The sequence below is a fragment of the Etheostoma cragini genome, chromosome 12 (genome assembly GCF_013103735.1).
Source record: "Etheostoma cragini isolate CJK2018 chromosome 12, CSU_Ecrag_1.0, whole genome shotgun sequence".
NCBI classification, from domain to species: Eukaryota; Metazoa; Chordata; class Actinopteri; order Perciformes; family Percidae; genus Etheostoma; species Etheostoma cragini.
Genome location: NC_048418.1, coordinates 19,486,485 through 19,507,603, shown reverse-complemented (window position 1 = coordinate 19,507,603; position 21,119 = coordinate 19,486,485). Strand labels below are relative to the sequence as shown.

General features: G+C 39.5%; 1 protein-coding gene across 3 annotated transcripts in view; it reads left to right on the top strand.

The window, feature by feature from the left end:
• LOC117953608 (zinc finger E-box-binding homeobox 1-like) overlaps positions 1 to 21,119 on the top strand; it is an 82,726-nt gene that overhangs the window by 49,080 nt on the left and 12,527 nt on the right. For all 3 annotated transcript variants that reach the window (XM_034886784.1, XM_034886782.1, XM_034886783.1), the window contains exons 2-3: positions 4,637 to 4,819; positions 17,881 to 18,033. In XM_034886784.1, the coding sequence (XP_034742675.1) occupies positions 4,637 to 4,819; positions 17,881 to 18,033 (336 nt within the window). The remainder of the gene's footprint in view (positions 1 to 4,636; positions 4,820 to 17,880; positions 18,034 to 21,119) is intronic.

Here is a 21,119-nt window from a genome sequence, read left to right as displayed (position 1 = left end):
TGGAAAATGGCTGCAATGAAACAAAGAGTGAAAAATTTAAAGGGGTCTGAATACTTTCCGTACCCACTGTAAATAGTTTACCGAGTGTTGTGAGGATTGGGTTTTGGAGTTTTTGTTGGACAAAACAAGGTCTATATGAATAATATTTATTTTCTTTTTTTTTTGTAGTAAAATTTATGATTAATTAATTAATAAAAATTTAAATTCCAGAGCTTGCCTCTCCATGCACACATTCATGTCCACCAAAACAAGTTCCTTCCCAAGACTATTTTGCAGAGGCACTAGGCTCGTTCGAGATGAACTGCGCCTCGTCTGTAATGGGGATGAGAGCAGGCGGCAGCAGCTGGGGGCGGTGACAAAAAGCTGCGGTAAAGTTGGACAGTTTCCAGCCGATTCCAGCAGCCTTCAGGCTTAACAGAAAGTGACAAAAACACTGGTGTGATTCCGATTTAATAAAAATATAATCAGACCCACATATCAGCTGGTACACAGTCTCTAGTTGTTTTAATTATGACAGAATAGGTCTCAAAATGTTCTACATGCGATCTATTATCTGATTTTAATAAATAGAAGAATAGATGATCCGTGATCTGAACAGATTTACAGTGGGGGAAATAAGTATTAGTATTTGACATTTCCGATTCTCTTGTAGCCCATCCCAGCCTTGTGCAGATCTACAATCTTGTCCCTGATGTCCGTAGAAAGCTCTTTGGTCTTGCCCATGGTGGTGATGTTGGATGCTGGTTGTTTGGGTGTTGACAGGTGTCTTTCATAAAGGTAACGAGGTGAGGCAGGTGTATTTGATGTAGATAATTGGTTGGGATTGGGGCTGTGTCTTAAAGAAAGACTAACTGGCTTGTAGGAGCCAGAATACTTGCTGTTTGGTAGGGGGTCATATACTTGTTTTTCCTCATCAGATGGTTATCAATTTTAATAAATTCATATGATGTGATTTTCTGGAATTTTCTTTGGGATTCTGTCTTTCACTGTTAGAATGTACATATGATTAAAATTATAGATCGTTGAATTCTTTGTAAGTGGGCAAACCTGCAAAATCAGCAAGGGGTCAAATACTTATTTCCCCCACTGTAGTCTCTCTCACTTCTAAACGTCAATATCAGACACACAACATGTGTTCTGTACAGAATATGACTTTAAAAAAGACAAATAGCAGTTAAAATCCCCTGATTCAAAAACAATAAAAAGTTTATATTAAACGTCACCATGTTGAGTCGATTGTGAACCAATAAGCTGTTAAATCAGCAGAGAGACTGGCGTTTCCAAGCATGCCCTGGGTCCGCCTGGGTTTTGCAGTTGGTGAAAAGCAACTGCGCTGCCTGCGTCTCAGAACTGTGGCCGCCTTGTTCTTGTGAGATTATCATTGCCTACGTGTGCATGACATCAGAGCAAGTCGGGATCAAGTCGGACACAAATCTAACCAGCATGCAATCGCCGGTAATCGATTCTGCTCAGACCTGCCTCATCTCGAAGGAGCCTAATGTTGCTCCGTCCTGCGCACTAAGACGATTGTGATTGGTTAAAGAAATGCCAATAAACAAGAGCACGTTTTTCTCCAATACCTAGCCAGACCTTCCTCCTCCGCAGCGCTCTGGAGGAAGGTCTCGCAGTGCGAGACTATACAAAGCAATTCATTTGAAAATGTCATATTGCACATATATTGTCCTTTTTTACAAATTTATTTGAGAAAATAATCTTTAGATTGAAACAATTTTGCGGTCCTAGTTGACTGTGACCAGCTGCAGTTGTCACACATTAGACACATGGAAGATGTACTTTTTACATCCATATATTTCTGCACTGAGCTGGGATTAAGCCACAACCTTTAATATGCCCACATGTCCATTGGCTTGAAACAGCAAACAGCAATTGTTGTGTAAATGTCAGCTTTCTCTCCACATCTGGTTTAAATATGAAATCACAAAGCGCTCCTGCATACAAACTCCATGCTCCTCCATTTCTGCTTGAGTATCTCACATCGATCCAGGCGTGCATCAATCTCATCCATGCCATGCAACCTTGTGTGTATGTGTTATGGATTTGTGTTTGTGTGGAAAGTGTGTGCTGTTAGATGTAAGTGGGTGTTGTCTGGTCTCTGCAAAATGTGCATTTTGTGTGAGCATGTAACTGCACTACCTGATATAGCTCCCCATTTCATGCAGAGGTGCAAGACCACACACACACACACACACACACACACGTCCCATACCACTTGTGTATGTGTGTGTGCGCACCTGTCACCTGTGAACAAACATACCAAGCTTTCCTCCTCATTAGGCGTCTTCAGCACCTCTGCCAAGACATACAACTACCCTCCAGAGAACATACACACACTTGCACACACTGACATACATTGATACTCACACACCATTATAATTGCACACATGCTGACAGTAAAAAAGTAATTAAATACTTTAAATATCATCATCATCATCATCACTTACAACCCTGTATGCCCACGTATCTCTATCATCTCTAACTGTTGTGCAAAAACTCACACTCGCAAACATACACACCTCACCTGCTAAATTCATTCAGGCCAGTCCAGTTGGTCCATTTTTCACCCTGAGCTCCCTTTAAGAAGTTGTACCTCGCAGACAAACTCACTGACTGTGGGGCGGTCTAAAACAGATTTGCTTTCTGAGGGTGATAAACGTGTATATAAATGATGATTTTTCCCTTTGGCTGTAGTCTGACCCTTTTTTATGTTTTCTAAGAGAGGGTGACCTACAGTCCTGCTTTGTCGAGGTGGGCTAATTGAGGCGGTGTTGTGCTGCATGCTGTAGTCAGTAATTAGTTAGCAGTTTAATTTCCTATATTATGTGTCCTAAATGTAAATCAGACACCGATAACAGATGGCTACTCAGCAATGGGAATCAGACCACTATAAGGTGTAGTTGCTAAAATCTTACAATCTAATGGCGTTTTTCTTTTTTCAATGGCGGAAGTGTCCTGAACAAACCCACCATTTTAAAATAGTTTAGCCAGTAGTGTTTTTTGTCTTTTGAAACAACATTTGTCTTCTGGTTGTGGCAACAGCCACAGACTGAGTGAAAAACAACACACCTTCTGCGTGTGTGTGTGTTTATATGTCGCGTTAGGTCACGGCAGTTTTCTGCGATGTCACTATGACGACCAGCCACGCTTGCTTCACACATGAGGCGATACTAAATCTACAATGTAAATGATGGACAGCCATTTTGCACCATTTTAATGCTAACTAGCTATCACCCGCTTATAGCATTCCATTGATTGCCATTCATTTTGATGTCACTTTGACAGCAATTGACTTTACATCTGAAGCATTTAAAGACTCTGTGTGTCCATTGTTTATTTCTAAAGAAACACAACAGTGTATAAAAGGCTCCATTACCTTATACCTCACGTTATAGCATCCTTAGCAGGCGTTTTTATAAAAATAACCAAGCGACTTACTATCGCGCACTAGAGGAATTACCAAACACTACAAGATAAGCTTGCAGGCAGTTTTGACTTACATTAGCTGTTGAGGTTTAATAACTAATATCAACTAGCATTTTAGTTAGCATTAATTAGCCTGTGTCTATGTTATCTCCTAACACATATCTACGATCTTCATCTCTGCAAGATTGGGAATGATTGAGATTTCTCTTGGCACAGCTACCAGAAGACTTTCAAACTTTCAGACAGGTTGCACATGTCACATCTATGTCTTCAAGCATAGTTAGCCTTCTCTGGTCCCTGTCCAGAGCAATGGGATCTGTTGGTTCATTTCTTTAACTCTCTATGGGAACCGTGGTTCAGCCGAGTAAAGTAGAGCTGGTACTAGCAGTGGGAAAGCACCATAAGACATGCACAGTGGGGGAATTACTGGGTACTTCACAATACTGTACATCCCTCACGATAATATCACGATACAGCAATTCTTTATATTGCTATTAATATATTGCTATTCAATATTATAATAATAGATCACAATATTGGTCTAACTATGAATACAAAATGCCTGTGAGAAGTTTTCTTTCTTTATTCACAGAAAGTCCAAAGACTGTTGGGACACAGCACAATTAAGCGGTACAAGTTTTTCACTCTGGGGCGGCTCTGGCTCAGTGGTAGAGCGGTTGCCTGCCTATCGGAAGGTTGACGGTTTGATCCCCGCCCCTGCAGGAATCGTCAAAGTGTCCTTGGGCAAGACACTGAACCCAGAGTTGCCCCCGGTGCTGCGCATCGGAGTGTGAATGTGTGTGAGTGTTTATCTGATGAGCAGGTGGCACCTTGTACGGCAGCCCGGCCACAGTGTATGAATGTGTGTGAATGTTTCCTGTAGATGTAAAAGCGCTGTGAGCAGTTGTTAAGACTGGAAAAGCGCTATATAAATACTGCACATTTTACATTTACATTTAAAAACTATGAAGCAACTCTGGGTCCAGACTTAAACGTGGCTGGGGCATCTGTTCTTTTCCTCAAACTGCTTTCCACCATCCCGTTGAAAACCTCTTCTACTTTGGCTTGTTAACTTGTAAACTTAAACAAGTTTTCCTTGTTTATGTCTTGTACCACACGAAGGAAAACAATGTATTGCTGTGTTGATATTTTGTCATGTTAGATCATCTTCCATCTCTGTGTCTTTTCTCTGCAGTGACAGACTTCAACAATGGCTTGGAGGCCAGTTCAGACTCAGACGACGAGGACAAGCTACACATTGTGGAGGAGGACAGCCTGCAGGACCCGGAGGTTGCCAACGCCGATGGGACCAAAACGCAGGACAGCCATGGCACCACGACAAGCCCAGTATTACCCCACAATGGCTCCTTAAACGGAGGTAAGACACCGTTGTATTTGTTTGTCAGTATCAGTACCAGCCCAGTACATCCAAGCTGTCAACACAAAGCTCTACTGCAGTACAGACACCAGTTCAACTTTCTCACAGCCGATGTGCAAAGGTAGTTGTAGTTCAGGGAGTGTTGTTCACATTAAAGGCAGGGTTGGTAATGTTGAGGAGCTAAGTAATTTAAAAGTAGCATCTTCTCTGGGTCCGTCTAACCCCTCCCCCTGTCCTGGCGTGCTTCATCACTGCCGCGTCGGAGAGGAGAAAGGACCGCAATTTTACATGTTTCATTCAACCCTAAGCAAATACCTAATATTATCACACCCAATGTTTAAAACAACAATGACTACTGTTAGCAATGCAGTAGGGCACTCACTTATGGAAAAAAGTCATAATCACAAATTTGGTCAATATTGAAATCACGATTACTCATTCTATTTCGGAAAGACTACGGAAAGAAGTATTGAACTTAAATAAAAATAAAACAGTTAAATCAACAGTGAAAACATCTTGAACTGTGAAATTACCCTTAACACTTTTCCCATTTGGATTTTTTTTCCATTCAGAACACAAGACAAGTTTCCTTGCGAAATGTAATAAGTAAAATAATAGTTTTTCTCAATTACACGTATTTGTGATCGCTAGGAGTTGAAATAGCAATTCAAATTTGTTTAATTGCAAAGCCCTATAATGAGGCGACGACGCATATAATGCGTCCTAAGAATGGATGATGCATACTTTGGATGTTTATTAACAACACGTGAAGGAACTGCTAATCAAAACTAGCTTTTAAGCCCAAAAATGAAAATAAGAAAATAAGAATTGAGCTCAGGCTCGTACACAGGAGGGGTAGAGTACACGCAGCAGGCAAGCAGTCATTTCAATGGTTCTTTCCAAGAGGACGGCGAGGCAGTGATTAGTGCGACTTTTTACAGGATTACAGTAGCTACAGATGACGTATCTTTTTTTGCTCCTTTTTCAGAGCCGATAAGTACTGTCGAGTTGTAAAGATCATTTCAAACAATATATAAAAAAATTCACATTGGAAATACTTTCCAACTCTGTCTTTAATTGCATGTTTGCAAAGTTAAGTACTGAACTCTTTTATCACTTTTTCTTTGACATTCTGGACTATAATCCAACCGGACAGTGACTCCAATAACGTGCACAAAAAATGGAAATGGAAATGTCCATATGGCTTGCATGTGTAATTCATCTTCATCAATACTATCAATAAACTTTAAAGGTACATTAATATAACGGTGTGAGTCAGCTCAGTGTATGGTAGTACTATCATCTTCATATACTCATGCGTGGGCTCTTGTGTTTCAGTGGATGCATTAGAACAGGTGGTGAGATTATCCACGCAGCTGTTGTCAAGTGAAACCAAATCCGGACAAAAGCACAGTTAATGTTCACTGTAGTGGGTGTGCATTATTGAGAAATGGTGCTATGTTAGCTAAAGTCCATATACAGTGCAGTTTTTGTAAGTCCCTGCCTCCTAATTGAATAATGTGATGGCAAGCTGCAGCCAGGATTAAAAAGGCGTAAACTCAGCATTCTGCTTGGAGCACAAGTCAGCAGAACACGATCACAGCCTCGGCGTGGTGCGTGATATTTTCCGATCTACAGAGAAGGGAAGAGCAATCACAAAGCCAAGAATTAAAGCAAATGAGAGCATTCGATGGAGGGTAAATGTGATGTATGCAGACAGAGAAACAGCACATTAAAACCATTGAAAAATAATGCAGAAAATATATCCCAAAGTCACCCACAATCCTAGATACATCAGGCAAATCATCTACAGGCAGATGTGTCTGCCTCTGAGTCATATAGCATCCTCTTCAAAGTGACCAATGAAAGCAGCTCATTAAGTATCCAGGTTTCCTGCAACATTTTCCTGTTAGAGAAAGCAGCAAACTTTTATTCCCAGTTCAGTTCTGACCTTTGGAATGGACAGAGAGAAAAGATCCTGAGACCAAAATATTTTTCTTTCTGTCTGTTTCAAAGGCTCTGGCAAAGGGTCAAGCTGTTTACTTTTTGACTTAAATCTTTTGTTTAAACTGTTACCAAGATTTTATTAACTTATTAACTAATTAAAACACACCCTTGTTATACTTTTTACATGCCATAAAATAATGAACCAAACAACTTAACTAACCAAGCAGAGGTTTGTACTGTTATCTGGGTCAGCTGTCTGTGTGAAAGACTTAAGCTCTTTTTTTTTTCTCCAGTTTTTATTGTTTGGTATGACAGCGGTATAAGAGGCAACCAGTTCCTGCTCTGCTACACACAGCATGCAGCACATTGCAAATACAAAAGATGTTTGGATGAGATTACTGAGCCACAGACGAAAAGTGAAAATCTGAATGAAAGCGTAATCCAGTCAGAGCTCTTAAGCAGAGAAGTGACGCTTGTAGAATAGGTAGAAACTAGTTATTTTTAGAACATTAGTATTGATGTTTCCGTTATGATGGACAGAGAGGTTTCTATCATTTGTATTACTATTTTAGCTTTTGTTGGTAAGTCTTTTTCTAAGGCAGCAGTCATGGATTGCACTGTGAGTTTATGTGACTATAGATTACAAGTGGGAAAAAAATTGATGCCATATTTTTTAGTCCACCTGAAGGTGCAATTGTGTTTTTTCAACAGTTGATAAAGTTTTTCTTTGGGTACATCATTTGTTGAAAGTCGAATAAAGGTAATAAATTGCAGCATATTGCATAATATCGCAATAAGTTCACTGTATCGTGATGATATTGTTTCGTGGGGCCTCTGGTGATTCCCACCCATAGACTGTTAATATTTATGGACAGAGCATGTATGATGTCACCCATTGGGTTGTGGAGATCTGCTATGAGTCGTAAAATTTGCCGTTATGAGCACAGCCCTCCTGGCTGCAGATGAGACGATTTTAGACGAGAGGGAGGAGTGAGGGAGATGCCAGGTTACGTTAAACACTTTCACTGGCAATCACATAATAGCCACGCCTTTAAAACACCCCATGCTTTATCGCCAATTTTAAAATCAATGAGACTATAATTCAAAAATGAACATAACTCTGGGTGGCAGAAGACTTAAAACTAGCCAATGAGACCATGAACTCTACATTAAAATGTTTAAATCAAGTGAGAAGTGGGTCACTTTCTCATAGACTTCTACAGAAACCGACCTCCTGTTGCAGCACTTTGCCGAACTGGATGCTTTGTCCATTAATATTAACAGTCTATGTTCCCACCCCTACTTAAGATAAGCCTGCATCAAAATGCATCCATCGTTGATAAAAAAATAATCATCATCACTTCTTGTCATCTCGGTTCTCAAATTGGTGTCTCTGTTCAAAATGAATGAATGAATGAATAAATTAGTTTTTCCCAAATCAGTGCATGTATAACTAGGAAGACATATTACGTCACCCAAATGTAAAGTATTACAAATGTAATCATAAAATAGTATAGAACATATTGTTTATGTCTTGCCACATATTCAGTAATGTCCACCTTATATTTATTAGAATTTGATGTTATTTGCTGCTTAAATTAACATTTAATGAGGGAAAACAATTACCTACTAATACCTTTTTAATGCATTTTATATCTATTGCAACAACCTTTGAGTGCAAATAACAATTATTTGAAGGATTGATTAAACTTTTGATTATTTTCTCAGTTGATCAATTATTTAGTATACAGTATATCAGAACATTTTGAAACAAACAGTATGCACAAAACGCCCATCACATTTTCCTAAAGCCCAATGTGAGTGGTTCAGATGTCTTGTTTTCTCTAAACCCCACAACTATTTACTGTACTATCACATAAGACAAAGGAAAGCAGCAAAACTTTAAGAGAAGGATATTTGGCATATGATGCTTTAAAAAGTACTTTGAGAGATTATCAATTAAAATTAACAACAACTCATAATTTCAGGTCTTCCTTTAAGTTCATATGATTGTTCCAAGACAGGAATGTTATTTGAGATATACTAGTGGAATAACATTGTTTCCCTCATTAGCACTGCTGGGACTGTGTTTGACTATGGAGAGTAGAGTCAGCTAAACTGCTTCTCATTTGTCTGTGCAGACAGGTTTTATTTCCACTGCATGTCAACTTGAACACAGTAAAGGTTTATTTATGTAGGATGCGACACGGCTGCTTCTTTTAAACTCAGTGTATCAATCCATTTCCTGCTGTCCTTCCTCTTAGTCTGCCCATTTATAGTTTCAGAAGTTTCACCAGCTGCAGGAAATGCAGACAGAAAGTCTCTTTTGGAAGCGTAATGTCTTCATCTTCTGTTACTTCCAGACAGCTTGAGAAGGCTCTTTAAAACTCTTACATTTACATTTAAACCTCCAGCTATAGAGAGACAGTTTGCAGGATCATTCAGCAATTCTCAAACACATGCAAACCAAACAACAAAAATACCGCAAGATTGAATAAGCAGACGCAGAACCAAGTTTGCATTCAATAGCAGAGTCTGATTGGCTTGTGTTGACACCGCCGCTCAATGCCCTATTAATCCTTGATTCCCTGAAAACAGCTCAACCCTATGCAAGCATCTGCCTTCAGTCAGTTTCAGCCAAGCAGGAAATACTAAAACCATGGAGACGGCGATAATGTGACACAGAGAGATATTGCTCTCAAGGCTTGTTTCATTGTTTCTGAATAAAGCCTTACATGGTGTGAGCAGTGCTCATGAGTGCTGCTTGCTCTTTGTGTCTCTCCTTCCCTCACCTGTCTCTTTTTTCTCCTATGTGTTCTTACTATTTTTCTACAGTCCCTGGTCTCTTTTCATCTCTTTGTGTTCTTCCGGCTTGCCTTCTTAACTTTGTTTCCCCTGTTTTTCTCCTCTTCTGCTCATTTTCTTCTTCTTCTCCAAATCCAGCAACAGATATTGTATTTTTTTGGACAAACTAACTTCTTAGGCCTCATCTTATCTTTGCTCTAGCAGGTAGGACAGTGCATACAGCCCTGAATGTCAGAGCCTGACATCAGCATGGCCTATATTACTGGCAGACTATAGCTGATAAGTAACTATAAATGACAGTTAAGAAATGCAATTATTTGACGTAACATTAGAAACAGCTTTCTTATTATATTTATTTTTTCAACTGCAAAATGTCCCGCTTAGAACATTTGTAGAAATCAAATTTTTGGGAACCTTAACTCTAAACAACATTAATATTTTTCATTTTTTCAACTGTAAAATGTCCCGCTCAGAACATATTGTAGAAATCAAATTTTTGGGAACCTTAACGCTTAACAACATTAATATGGGCTGATATATTGGAAATAGATACTACTATGATACTATTAGAATTTAATTTTTTTTCATAATATTTGAATATTAAATGCTCAATGCATCCTGTTATAAATATGTACTACACTAGTCAGGTGTATTATTAGCATGTGGTTGTTGTTACATGTTCCGTCCTCTAGAGGGACTTCCAACATCAGCATGGCCTTGAAGGGCCTCTACGTCATGGTGCATTGAATTTCTGGCACGCCGCTCTCTGTTTACATTGTTTTCCACCACGCAAACAACGACAAACACAAATCAGCAGAGAACTCTGTAATGAAACATTATAACAACAACTGTATTGAAGCGGCTCTGTTGTAAAAGCTCACGTTGCTTGGTTAGCACAATGACATAAAACATGCTTTCTAACAAGAAAGCACAGCCCAAATGATTTGTCATACACTAAGTAACAATATGTTAATCACAATGCTAACAGCATTGATAACAAAGCAAAACTGTGCTGTCACTACTATTTTTTTGATTTATAAGCAAACTGTTTCTTTCACATTGTCAAGTTACTGAGATTACAGCTGTTAGAAGATAATATATAAAGTCAAAGCTAAGTCTGACAGCTGTAGGACAGCTAACATAAACTTTAGCTGTCTCCATGAAGCACCCAGCTAAGCTCCTATAACTCAGTTAGTAAACCAGAGCTAACTATTGATAACATAAGCATTTTGGCTTGGTGGATGTCAATTTTGAATTCATGTTAAAACTATTTCCCATCTTTTTGATTTCCAGCCGCAGCCTGTTACTCCCCCCTGTACTAACGTTACTCGGTACGTAATAGGGGTGGGAATGTCTTGGCATCTCACAATTTGATTCAATTCCGATTCAGAGGCCACCAATTAATATAATCAACCGATTATTGATGCATCTCAAGTTAAAAAAAATTGTATCTACATTTCAATGCATGATTTAAAAAATATATACATACAAATCTGAGTTTGTTGGATTTTGAAATATACAGTATTTGTCACACACAAGTTTTAATCAAATCTTTTGTCTGAGGTTTTTATTTTGTAGTCATTCCATACTTAAGCCTTAAACATGCTGAGTCACCTTCTTTCACAGTAATCTTCCATGTCAGAAGTTCAGTCATGTTTAAAGGAGGAGAATTGGGTTATTAGAACATGAAACATTAGGTGGTCAGATGTAATGTGTAGATGTGTGAAGTAGATGAACAACCTCAATGTGTTTTGCCCAATTTTTTTATGTATGGCTAATTAGATCATGTGTGTATATACATGTTTGTGTGTTTTTTCCTGCACTCTTGCCTAAAGTTGTTCTCCATGATTCCATCCTCTTTAAGTCACTCTGTTTTCTGATTTGTACATGTCTAGAGACAGTACATTTTATATAAATAAGTATTTTATTATTATAAATAAAAATTAAAAAGTCAAAAAAAATATCTACACTGTATATTAGTGCTGTCAAATAATTCAAATATTGAATATTATATTGTCCCTTGATTTCTTTCTGTCACATTTTTTTTTCTGATTTTAATGTTCTTGTCAACATGAAAAGTGGATCGGCTTGCTTTGCGCAAATGTTTTTTATTGAAAACAACATTGGCATATATGCTACTGTAGTGTTCAGTTTCACAAAAGTAACATTCTCTCTTGGAGCAGTCATTCACACTTGGAGCAAATAATCTCTCAGACAGTGTAACTCTGTCCATCAATAAAATGGTGAAAAAATACTTTGATGGGGGGCGGAGAATTCGCATCAGCTGTGTGCTTGGCCATCAAGTGGTATTTCAGACTGGAACTTTGCGTTGATAGTTCAGTTCACAACGACAAAACACACAGATCACTATGGTCTTGTTAATAGAACCATTTGGCAACTTTTAAAAAGTAAACTTTCCGTTCAGAATCTTATTGCCGTCCATTTGGGTGTCTTGCACTGATTATCCACTAAAACGTAGCGTTACTGCTCTTTGGCCGGCACGCAAGCCCGAACAATTGTGTGCGTGTGCCTGTTGTTTTGTTTCTGGTCTAGCTAGATCTGGTGTGGTGTTGTAGTTTTTATAACGTTACTTGTTGTTGCAACTGCATGTGAAAAAAACTACAAAGTTTGCTAACCCAAAAAGAACGTTAATCTTCCGATAAAATAACTAACGCTGTTAAAATGGGTTTGCGTTAATGCCGTTAATATCGCGTTTAACTGACTGCACTACTGTATATATTTTTTAATAATTGATTATTAACTTATCAGAATTGAGCAGCAAATCGCCAGGGAGAATCGCAGTGCGTCCAAGAATCAATTATTTTTCCACCCCCCGTATGTTACGTTAGTTCACAATAACCATACTTTATTGTTCATCAGACATGAGAAGAGTCGAGACAAGCCAACCTATTTATTTAAAAAGAAATCAGCCCTATTGGAAACACATCCTATATTGATTGGTATCAGGTTCAGCCTCAAATACTAATTATCAGGCAGGCTCTAATTGGGATTCTATATTTGTTTTCCTTTTTTAAGTAAACTCTTCCGATAACTGCTAAACAAATAAATAAATTATCATTATTGTGACTATTAGGTCCGGCCCAGTAATTGGCACACAACTGCAAAATTATCCAGCGAACCAACATAGCTACAGATAAATACTGTTTGTAAACCAATTTATCAAGATGACACTGTGTTGATATGAGCAGTACTGCCGTATATGTTAAAAAATAGGGGATGTGACATTGAAGAGCCTTTAAAAAAATGACAGACGTTTTGTTAACTTCACATATTTTCCTTTTGGACTCCAATTTTGTCATTGACGTGCATACTTGTCAATCAGTTCATTTTAGACACTGATCTCTTCACTTTCCATTAATTTTTGCAGAAAGAGTGTCTTTGGTTTATAAAGGTGTGAGCGGACAAGGAATCTGATCAGTCTTTTAGGTGCAATTAGCCGGAGAGAGAGTAAATAAAGAGAGCCAGACTAGCCAATGAGAGCCCGGCTAACAGTATCCTTTACCCAGTGCAACTGGGCGACATCATGAATGGTAATGAACTCAGGCAACATGACGTCCGAGTGACCAGCTGTTGTAACTGGCCTGATTTCTCCTGTTATTTATATTCAGTGGCTAGAGCTGACAGAGGAGGTAGCAGTTCATTTTTACATTCAGCACATAACACAAATGGATCTAACATATTTAGAAAAATGCAAGAATAAAACGGTATTGTGTGGCAGGGCACCTTTTAAAGTAATTGAGCCCCAGTGCAAGAGTGTACCATAATGTATCTGACTTGGGTCATGCATTCCTTGGATTACCTGTGGTTTTACAGCTGCACCTGCAATAGAAACAGCCTGCTCACTCTTTTAGAAAAACATTAACAAACCAGGAAGGAGTAACATCTTTAGTGTGTGTGACGGTGTTGGAGGGAAGTCATGGAAAAGTCATGAAATGTTGCAGCACTGCTGAGCCTTGATGGGAACCGTTCAAAGGCTTTGTGTGATATTTTTGGATTGTCTGACTTTCACTCCTTTCTCTCCTTACTCCCTGTCTGAGAGGAGAAAGCAGGGAGATTGGTCCTCTGGTGAGATATTAGTGTCTGCAGTTTGGCCCGCACTGCAGTTCCAATCCATCTTGCCAATAAATAATAATAAATATCACCAAGGACTCACAGTGACAGGCTCTGGCAAGGTACACCAGTGCAGTGCTCTGTGTATGTGTGTGTTGTCAACATGCTCGTGAGTACCTCTGACAGTGTGTGAGGTTGTTTGTGCAAATGTGTCATATTCATTGTGTGTGTGTGTGTGTGTGTGTGTGTGTGTGTGTGTGCGTGCGTGCGTGCGCGCGTGCATGCGTGCATGCGCACCACATGATTTCCTGTTTTCATTCCATTCTGATATCCCACATGTGTGTTGCAGGGTCCTGTTCGTCATTACTGTGTTGCTTTTTGTAAGGCATTAAGTGAAATTGTAAAGTATGGTGGGAAACTATGCAGAGAGGTGTATCGAGGGGGTAGTTGGGGGGTTGGGAGTCATGAAGGGAAATAAAGAGGTACCACAAGAGGGTAAAAGAGTAATAAAGGAAAGAGAAGTTTACAGGAGGGTGGTGGACAAGAGGACTATAAGTAGAGAAAGGGAGTGACAGATAAGTAAGGTGGGAGCGAGAAAGAAAGTTAATAAGAGAAACAGGGATGAGTAAGGAGTGAAAGAAGCATCATGAACGTGGGATGAGTGGGTCTTCGAGGGGGAAAGAGAGACTTGAAAAGCTTGTTGATGAGATCATGGGAAGCAGAGATTTGTGAGCTTAAAATGAGGCTTAACGGAGCTCGGCCTGGTCCCGCCCTCTTTTGTGAACACACACACACACACACACACACACACTGCACCTGTCCCTGACAAGGCTCAGCAGGAAGAGGCGTGGCCTTTGGCAGCAGTCCTGCCTGCATTTAAAAGGCTTGATCTCCATGGCAACTGTGGTCGCAGTTTCACCTCACTGCTTGTTTCTTATCAATGTTTTTACACACCGAAAGTGAGGTAACGTCTCTGTCCCAGATACTAGGAAACAGCAGGGCATTAGACACCATCCACTACACGTGATGAAATACTGTTCTAACCAATAAGTAACAGATGTTCATTACTTGTACAGGACTTTTTTTTAAATAGTGCTTTACATAGGCCAAGCAGGAGCAAAACATGTTTAGTCCAATAGAAGATAATAAAGACAGAAAACCAGAAAGTCTGGGTACTAAAGTACAAAATAAGAAACAATAAACCATTTAACTAACTTTTGCCTCACTTGACTGTAACCCTGAGAGGTAGGGTGTCTAATAAAAATGGTATCCAATTGAATTATGGGAAATGTAGGATCACATGTTTTTGGAGCTTTGTCCATAACAGAGACAAAAAGTCAAGATATCTCAGTCTCTGCTGCTCCGATTAAGCCCTTTTTTTCATCTGTCTCCTGTGAGTACCCAAACTTTAAGGAAGAGCAGTACGCTTACTATTTACTTTTTTCTTCAGTACTAAATTGAGTATCCCTTTAAAATGGACATGAACTCTTTACAGACTATTTTTCGACTCTTGTGCCAGTTTATGTAGGTAAACTGTAATCCTGTTGACTAGCTTGATAATGCTCCACAGTCTTTAGTCACTTTGGAGCTGCATTACATTTTTAAAATAAGACCTGTCATCCTAAACTGATATTTTCAAAAGTACTGTTTACGGCCACTTTTATTAGCTGCTTGTATCCATGATTAAAAGCAAGCCTTTTTAAATCTTGATACAGTTATTGTATACAGATACAGTGAATGTCCAAATGGTAAATGTGATGTAGAAGCTTGTCCGCTCTGCTCTATAAATGTACAGATATGACTGTAAGCCTAAGATCATTGGGCAACCTGTTGCACACTCCTTTCAAACAATCCCCAAGATGAGCATGCCCACACTTAAGGGCGGCTGTGGCTCAGTGGTAGAGCGCTTGCCTGCTAATCGGAAGGTTGGTGGTTTGATCCCTGCCCCTGCAGTCATTGTCGAAGTGTCCTTGGGCAAGACACTGAACCCCGAGTTCCCCCCGGTGCTGCGCATCGGAGTGTGAATGTGTGTGAATGTTGATCTGATGAGCAGGTGGCACCTTGTATGGCAGCCCCCGCCACAGTGTATGAATGTGTGTGAATGGTGAATGTTTCCTGTAGATGTAAAAGCGCTATATAAATACAGCACATTTACTTACAAACAGAATCTTGTCTGACTCCATCCAGTTTTTAAACTATGAATACCAACTTTGACATTCTAACAGGTGATTTAGAGACCCTTGGCAGGATGAAGAGCAGACTGACAGTGTCATACAACCATTACATCCCAGGGTCACTTTCCTCAAAGTGCCACATTAGAATCAAGTCCAGCCATCTAAGTATTCCTTGTAAGGCTCATTAAAGTGTCAGGGAAACCCACACTGTCTCAAACATAATCAGGACAGTTTAACTGATCAGAAAAGATGGATGTAGCTAGATACAAGTAATACATTAAAGATGGTTTCATTCCTGGAATGCTATTTGGAAAAAAACATTACAATATCAGCAGGAAGTAAAGTTTTTTAGCAAATATCATGCCACAGCTCATTGTTTTCTGCGTAGTAAAGCTATTAACCCTTGTTTACCAAGACACTCGCCCACAAGTAAAAACAGCACCTGTGATTCATAGTTTAATCATTTTTTAACCATAGAAGCGATTGACTCACCAAAAATTGCGTTTAAATCCTGACGAGTTAGCGGTTACGGAGGTCTCTTTCAGGTCTTTCTAGCCTCTACAGGTGATTTTCTATTGAGCCTGGAACTTCCAGCCTCTTTGGGCTTTAAATCCACACTGTTACATCCAAGATCGATCCACTTTATGTCCATAATTCATCGCGCTTTGGCTCATTTCTGCCGCTAGCTCGCTGCTCTGTGTGTCTCTTCTGTGTCTGTTTCCGGAAATAAAAGCCCCAGTATGCCCATATATGGGAGATAACGTCACCCCCCTTGTATGGAAGGCCAGAGGGGACAAAAATTCCATTTGGCTGTATAGAAAGCCAAGAGAAGCACATATTTGACACGCATTTGCTTGTGTATCATTGCTGTGGGTGTAATATCAATAAATATGACATTATTATCTTATTATTGGCATAAGTTAATGTCATGAGAGCAAAAGAGTCTTGACTTTTTTTGAAAAAATGTATGTGTTTTGTCAACTGTATAAGTTATGATGATTATTTCTTCACAGTGTGACTCCCAAGACATATGAGAAGTGTTTTAGAAAGGAAAAGGGCTTATTCATTACTTATCTATCTGTGAGATCAATACATATCTGGAAGATTCATGTTCCGTTTTATTTATTTATTCTTCTTTAAGGCCCTACAACCATTTTTAACATGCAAGTGACCTCACTTCAACCCAAATATTCTAATAACCCAGTTTGTCCTAAAAAAAATGATGTTCATGTCTTGACTGTAGACAACAGAGTTGATGCTACAAGCTTTAATATAAAATAAATCCAGACGGACAATAAACTGTAAAACTATAAACAGCAGCTTTGTTATTTTCTTTTAACCTTTTTGTACTTGAAATAGGTCAGTGGTACAAGTTGTGTGATATTTTTTGTGTGTATTTGAAAATGTTAGTCTTTGGTTTTATACAGAAATGTGGTTTAGAAGTGTAATTTAAAGGCATTTTTAGCTAGTCATACTGTTAGTTGATGTTCCTTTCCCCTTTCTCATCTCATCCTTTAGACAGTTTTCGGATTTTTTGTTGTGAAGAGTTTGAAATGTCTGGCCAATGTCTAGCTGCCAAAAACTTATTGGGGATTTTGACATTAGCCAACTTTTGAAATCATTAGTATTTTCTCACTGTTGATGATATTAAACTGAGTAGGGTTTAGAAGGGTTATAAAGTGTGGTTTATTGACCAAGATTTATTTTTTTAATTTCTGAACTATTTGGGAAAATTGTACTCTCCATGCATTGCTTTTACAAATATAACAAGAGAGGAATATGCTCATTACAGGGACTTATTTAAAGGCTGCGGCCCTCTCTAGTGGTGGTGCTGCAAAACAACATCACATTCAGCTGCTGAGTCAGTGATTGCAGCCAAAAGAGTTTTGTATATGTCTATGGTATTTATTGTTGGATGGAGACTTTTTGTCACTGGTCAATATGTCTGTCACTTTGCTCTCCTGTGCGAATCCACTCCTCAGATTTAAAACCTTGTTTGTGTGTGCCTGTGCGTGTGCCTGTGTGCGTTTGTGTGTGTGTGTGTGTGTGTGTGTGTGTTTTCAGTGAAGGAGGAGTATGTGTCAGAAGAGGAAGGGAAGGTTGAGAAGGAACTTCTAGTGAAGGAGATCCTCCAGCAAGGAGACACAGCCGTCATCTATCCTGAAGACCCTGAGGATGAGCAGAGTCCAGCAGAGACAGGAGGCGCTGATGAAAACGGTAACATTCACACAATTACACACACCACTGCTTACTCATTTCAGTGTCATTGTTAATTTTTGTATCCTGTTCTTCATAATGCTGGAATCAAAGAATTTTGTTGCTCACAAGCCATTATTTCTAGTTAAAGCCTCAACGCAATACTTCAATGTCACACTAAAACAACTGTCACCTAACTGGAACTCAAAAAAGATATTTTATACTAATCCGGGTCCGCTTTACAATTAGGCAAACCGTCACATTTGAATTAGGCAATTAATTGTGTAGCCCTGATTTAAATAACTAGTGAACAACAATATGTTTGACTTGTTTTTTGATTGATTGTTTTTTATCCCTCAAATTGCATTACAATTTCACAATTTATGTTAAATAATACAACATGTCAACTTCTTCCTGTTTGGAGGACTTAAATGAAGAACTTGCAGCGGCTTGCTGTTTGTACACTGACTGCGTGGACACAGATGGAGAAGGGCTGGGCAATGCTGTGAGGGATATGAGCCTGTAATAAAACTAGGGATCCTGGGCTTGAATGGGAGCAACAACATAAAACCCTAAAACCCATTTAACCACAATCAACTTAACTTTTATATCATTATATGTGAAAGTCTGGCACTGCCACCATAGAACACAGAGACTTTTGACTAGATTGATTTTGCTGTGAGTGTTTTGATTAGATTTATGTATGCACATGTAAAAAAAAAAAAAATGCAATGGTACATTTAAGAGAAATTAAGTAAAAAGGACAGGCAAAGGAAAGCCAGAAAACCCTCAAGGGTCTTGGATTGTTGGGTTACCTAGAATAATTCAACAGTATGTAGCATACAGTAAATAAAAGAATTTTAAATGCATATACCTTAAATTCCGCACTACAGAGCGCACCTGATTAAAAGCCGCACGCTCTAATTTGGCTTTTAAGCCGCAGGTGGCCCACGTTGTAATACGAGATATTTACACAGAAAGATATTACACGTGAGTATTTTTTAACTTTTAATTGAATCTGTATGGTAACAAATACATATTGTGAATGCTTTTTTTCCAAACAGTGCCTAATTTTAAATATACGTTCTGTACGTATCGGTAACACAAAAATTACGTTTGGTATGCTTTTTTACTGAACAGTGCACAAACAACATTCCAATATCTCCTAATGACTGGTAAAAAATATATACTTGTGTTACACTGCAGCCTACCAGGAAAAGTCATTAATCGCCTTCTTAATCTTCCTCCTGTGCACTAAAACCATCAAAGTCCTCTTCTTCAGTGTCCAAAGTGAACAGCCTCAGGATCTCGTCACTCACTTCTGCCTCTTCATTGTCGCTCTCACTTGAGCGCACGCGGTCCTCTTCATCACGCAGCAGTCCAGCCTTTTGAAACCCGTTGGTGATGGTGGATGTTTTGACACGGCTCCACGCATTTAGGATCCACTGGCAGACTTGAGTTAAAGATGCTCTTCGCATGCGGCCTGTTTTGGTAAAGGATTTCTCGCCGCTCGTCATCCAAGCCTCCCACTCAACGCGCAGTGCCACTTTAAATGCCCGGTTCACGCTGATGTCCAGTGGCTGAAAATACTTAGTGGTACTCCCAGGAATCACAGCTGGAATTGAGTTTGTACTCTTGATGGCAGCTTTCACTGATTCTGTTATATGGGCCCTCATGCTGTCCATAACGAGCATTGCTTTTTTTCTGCGAAAAAATCCCCCTGGTCACTTTGCGTAGCACTCTCTCAGCCAATCCTTCATTAGGCTCTCCATCATCCAACCTTTCTTATTGACTTTCACCACGATTTCTCTTGGGAATTTTTCCTTTGGCATGGTCAGCCGCTTAAAAATCACCATCGGTGGAAGTTTTAGTCTGGATGCTGTACAGCTCAGAACACAAGTAAAATGCGTTCTCCCATGGCCGCTTGTTTTCAGTGTGATGGAAGAGTCACCTCTTTTATTATCAATCCGAGTGAGAGGCAGGTCGAACGTCAAAGGTACTTCATCCATATTTATGATCTCATCTGGCCCGATGGAATTCTCCGCTATCTTAGTTTGAGTGAATGTGCGGAAGTTAGCTAGTTTTTCCTCGTAGTCGGGAGGGAGCTGCTGACACAAAGTTGTGTGTGCCCTGACGGACAGGCCTTTTCTTCTCATAAATCTAAAACACCACGATGGCCCACCTCTAAAATCTTCGATTTTCATTTTGGTTGCGATGGCTTTAGCCTTTAGCCTGATCTGCACGGTGGAAACACCGCGGCCGGCCGCTCTCTGCATGCTAACCCAGTCTTCAACAACGTTATCAAGTTCGGGCCATCTGCTATTATTACCTCTGAAAGCTTTTGTCGTCTTTTTGCACTGACTCAGTTCTTCACGCTGGCGTCTCCACCGCCTCACCATCGATTCATTTATGCCAAGATTACGTGCAGCAGCTCGATTTCCTTGTTCAGTGGCCAGATTGATTGCCTTTAACTTAAAAGCTGCATCATATGCTTTTCTTCGAGCGTTTTCCATGTTGATGAGGGTGAGTACAAATGACTGATATACAATAATGTAATTCTGAAAGTGCGCTTGATTTATCGCAAAATTTCATTGGACCTCTGTAAACTACTCCTCAATTTTATTGGTCTACGAGGCAAAATGTTTTTGGCGGGATGAAAAAAAAAAAACATGCATTAGCCGCGTCGTAGTACAGGCCGCAGTGTCCAAAGTGTGGAAAAAAAGTAGCGGCTTATAGTCCGGAATTTACGGTAGTCTTCGAAAAAGGGACAAAAGAAAGGAGCATTTAAATGAGGAGAGAAAATAAACAGTGAAGAAAGAGAGAAAAGGAAAAGTGATCATAAAGCTAAATGTTCAGCTTCAAAGTATAGCAAAGTCCAGACGCTCCTCTTTAGTATTAAGTGCTCTGCTAGCAGCTATTAAAGCCAAGGCTTAGGTTGAGGCAACCGAGGTCAAAGAAAATGAAGGACTTTAAAGGCTAACATGAGGTTACACAGCTAGCCAATCACAGCGGGAAGTGGGCGTGACTGTTGTATCGTGGGTTTCACAAAGTCACAGAAGTGGTTGGACACAGCCCCACCTAATCAGATGTTGGATTGGAGAGGGAGG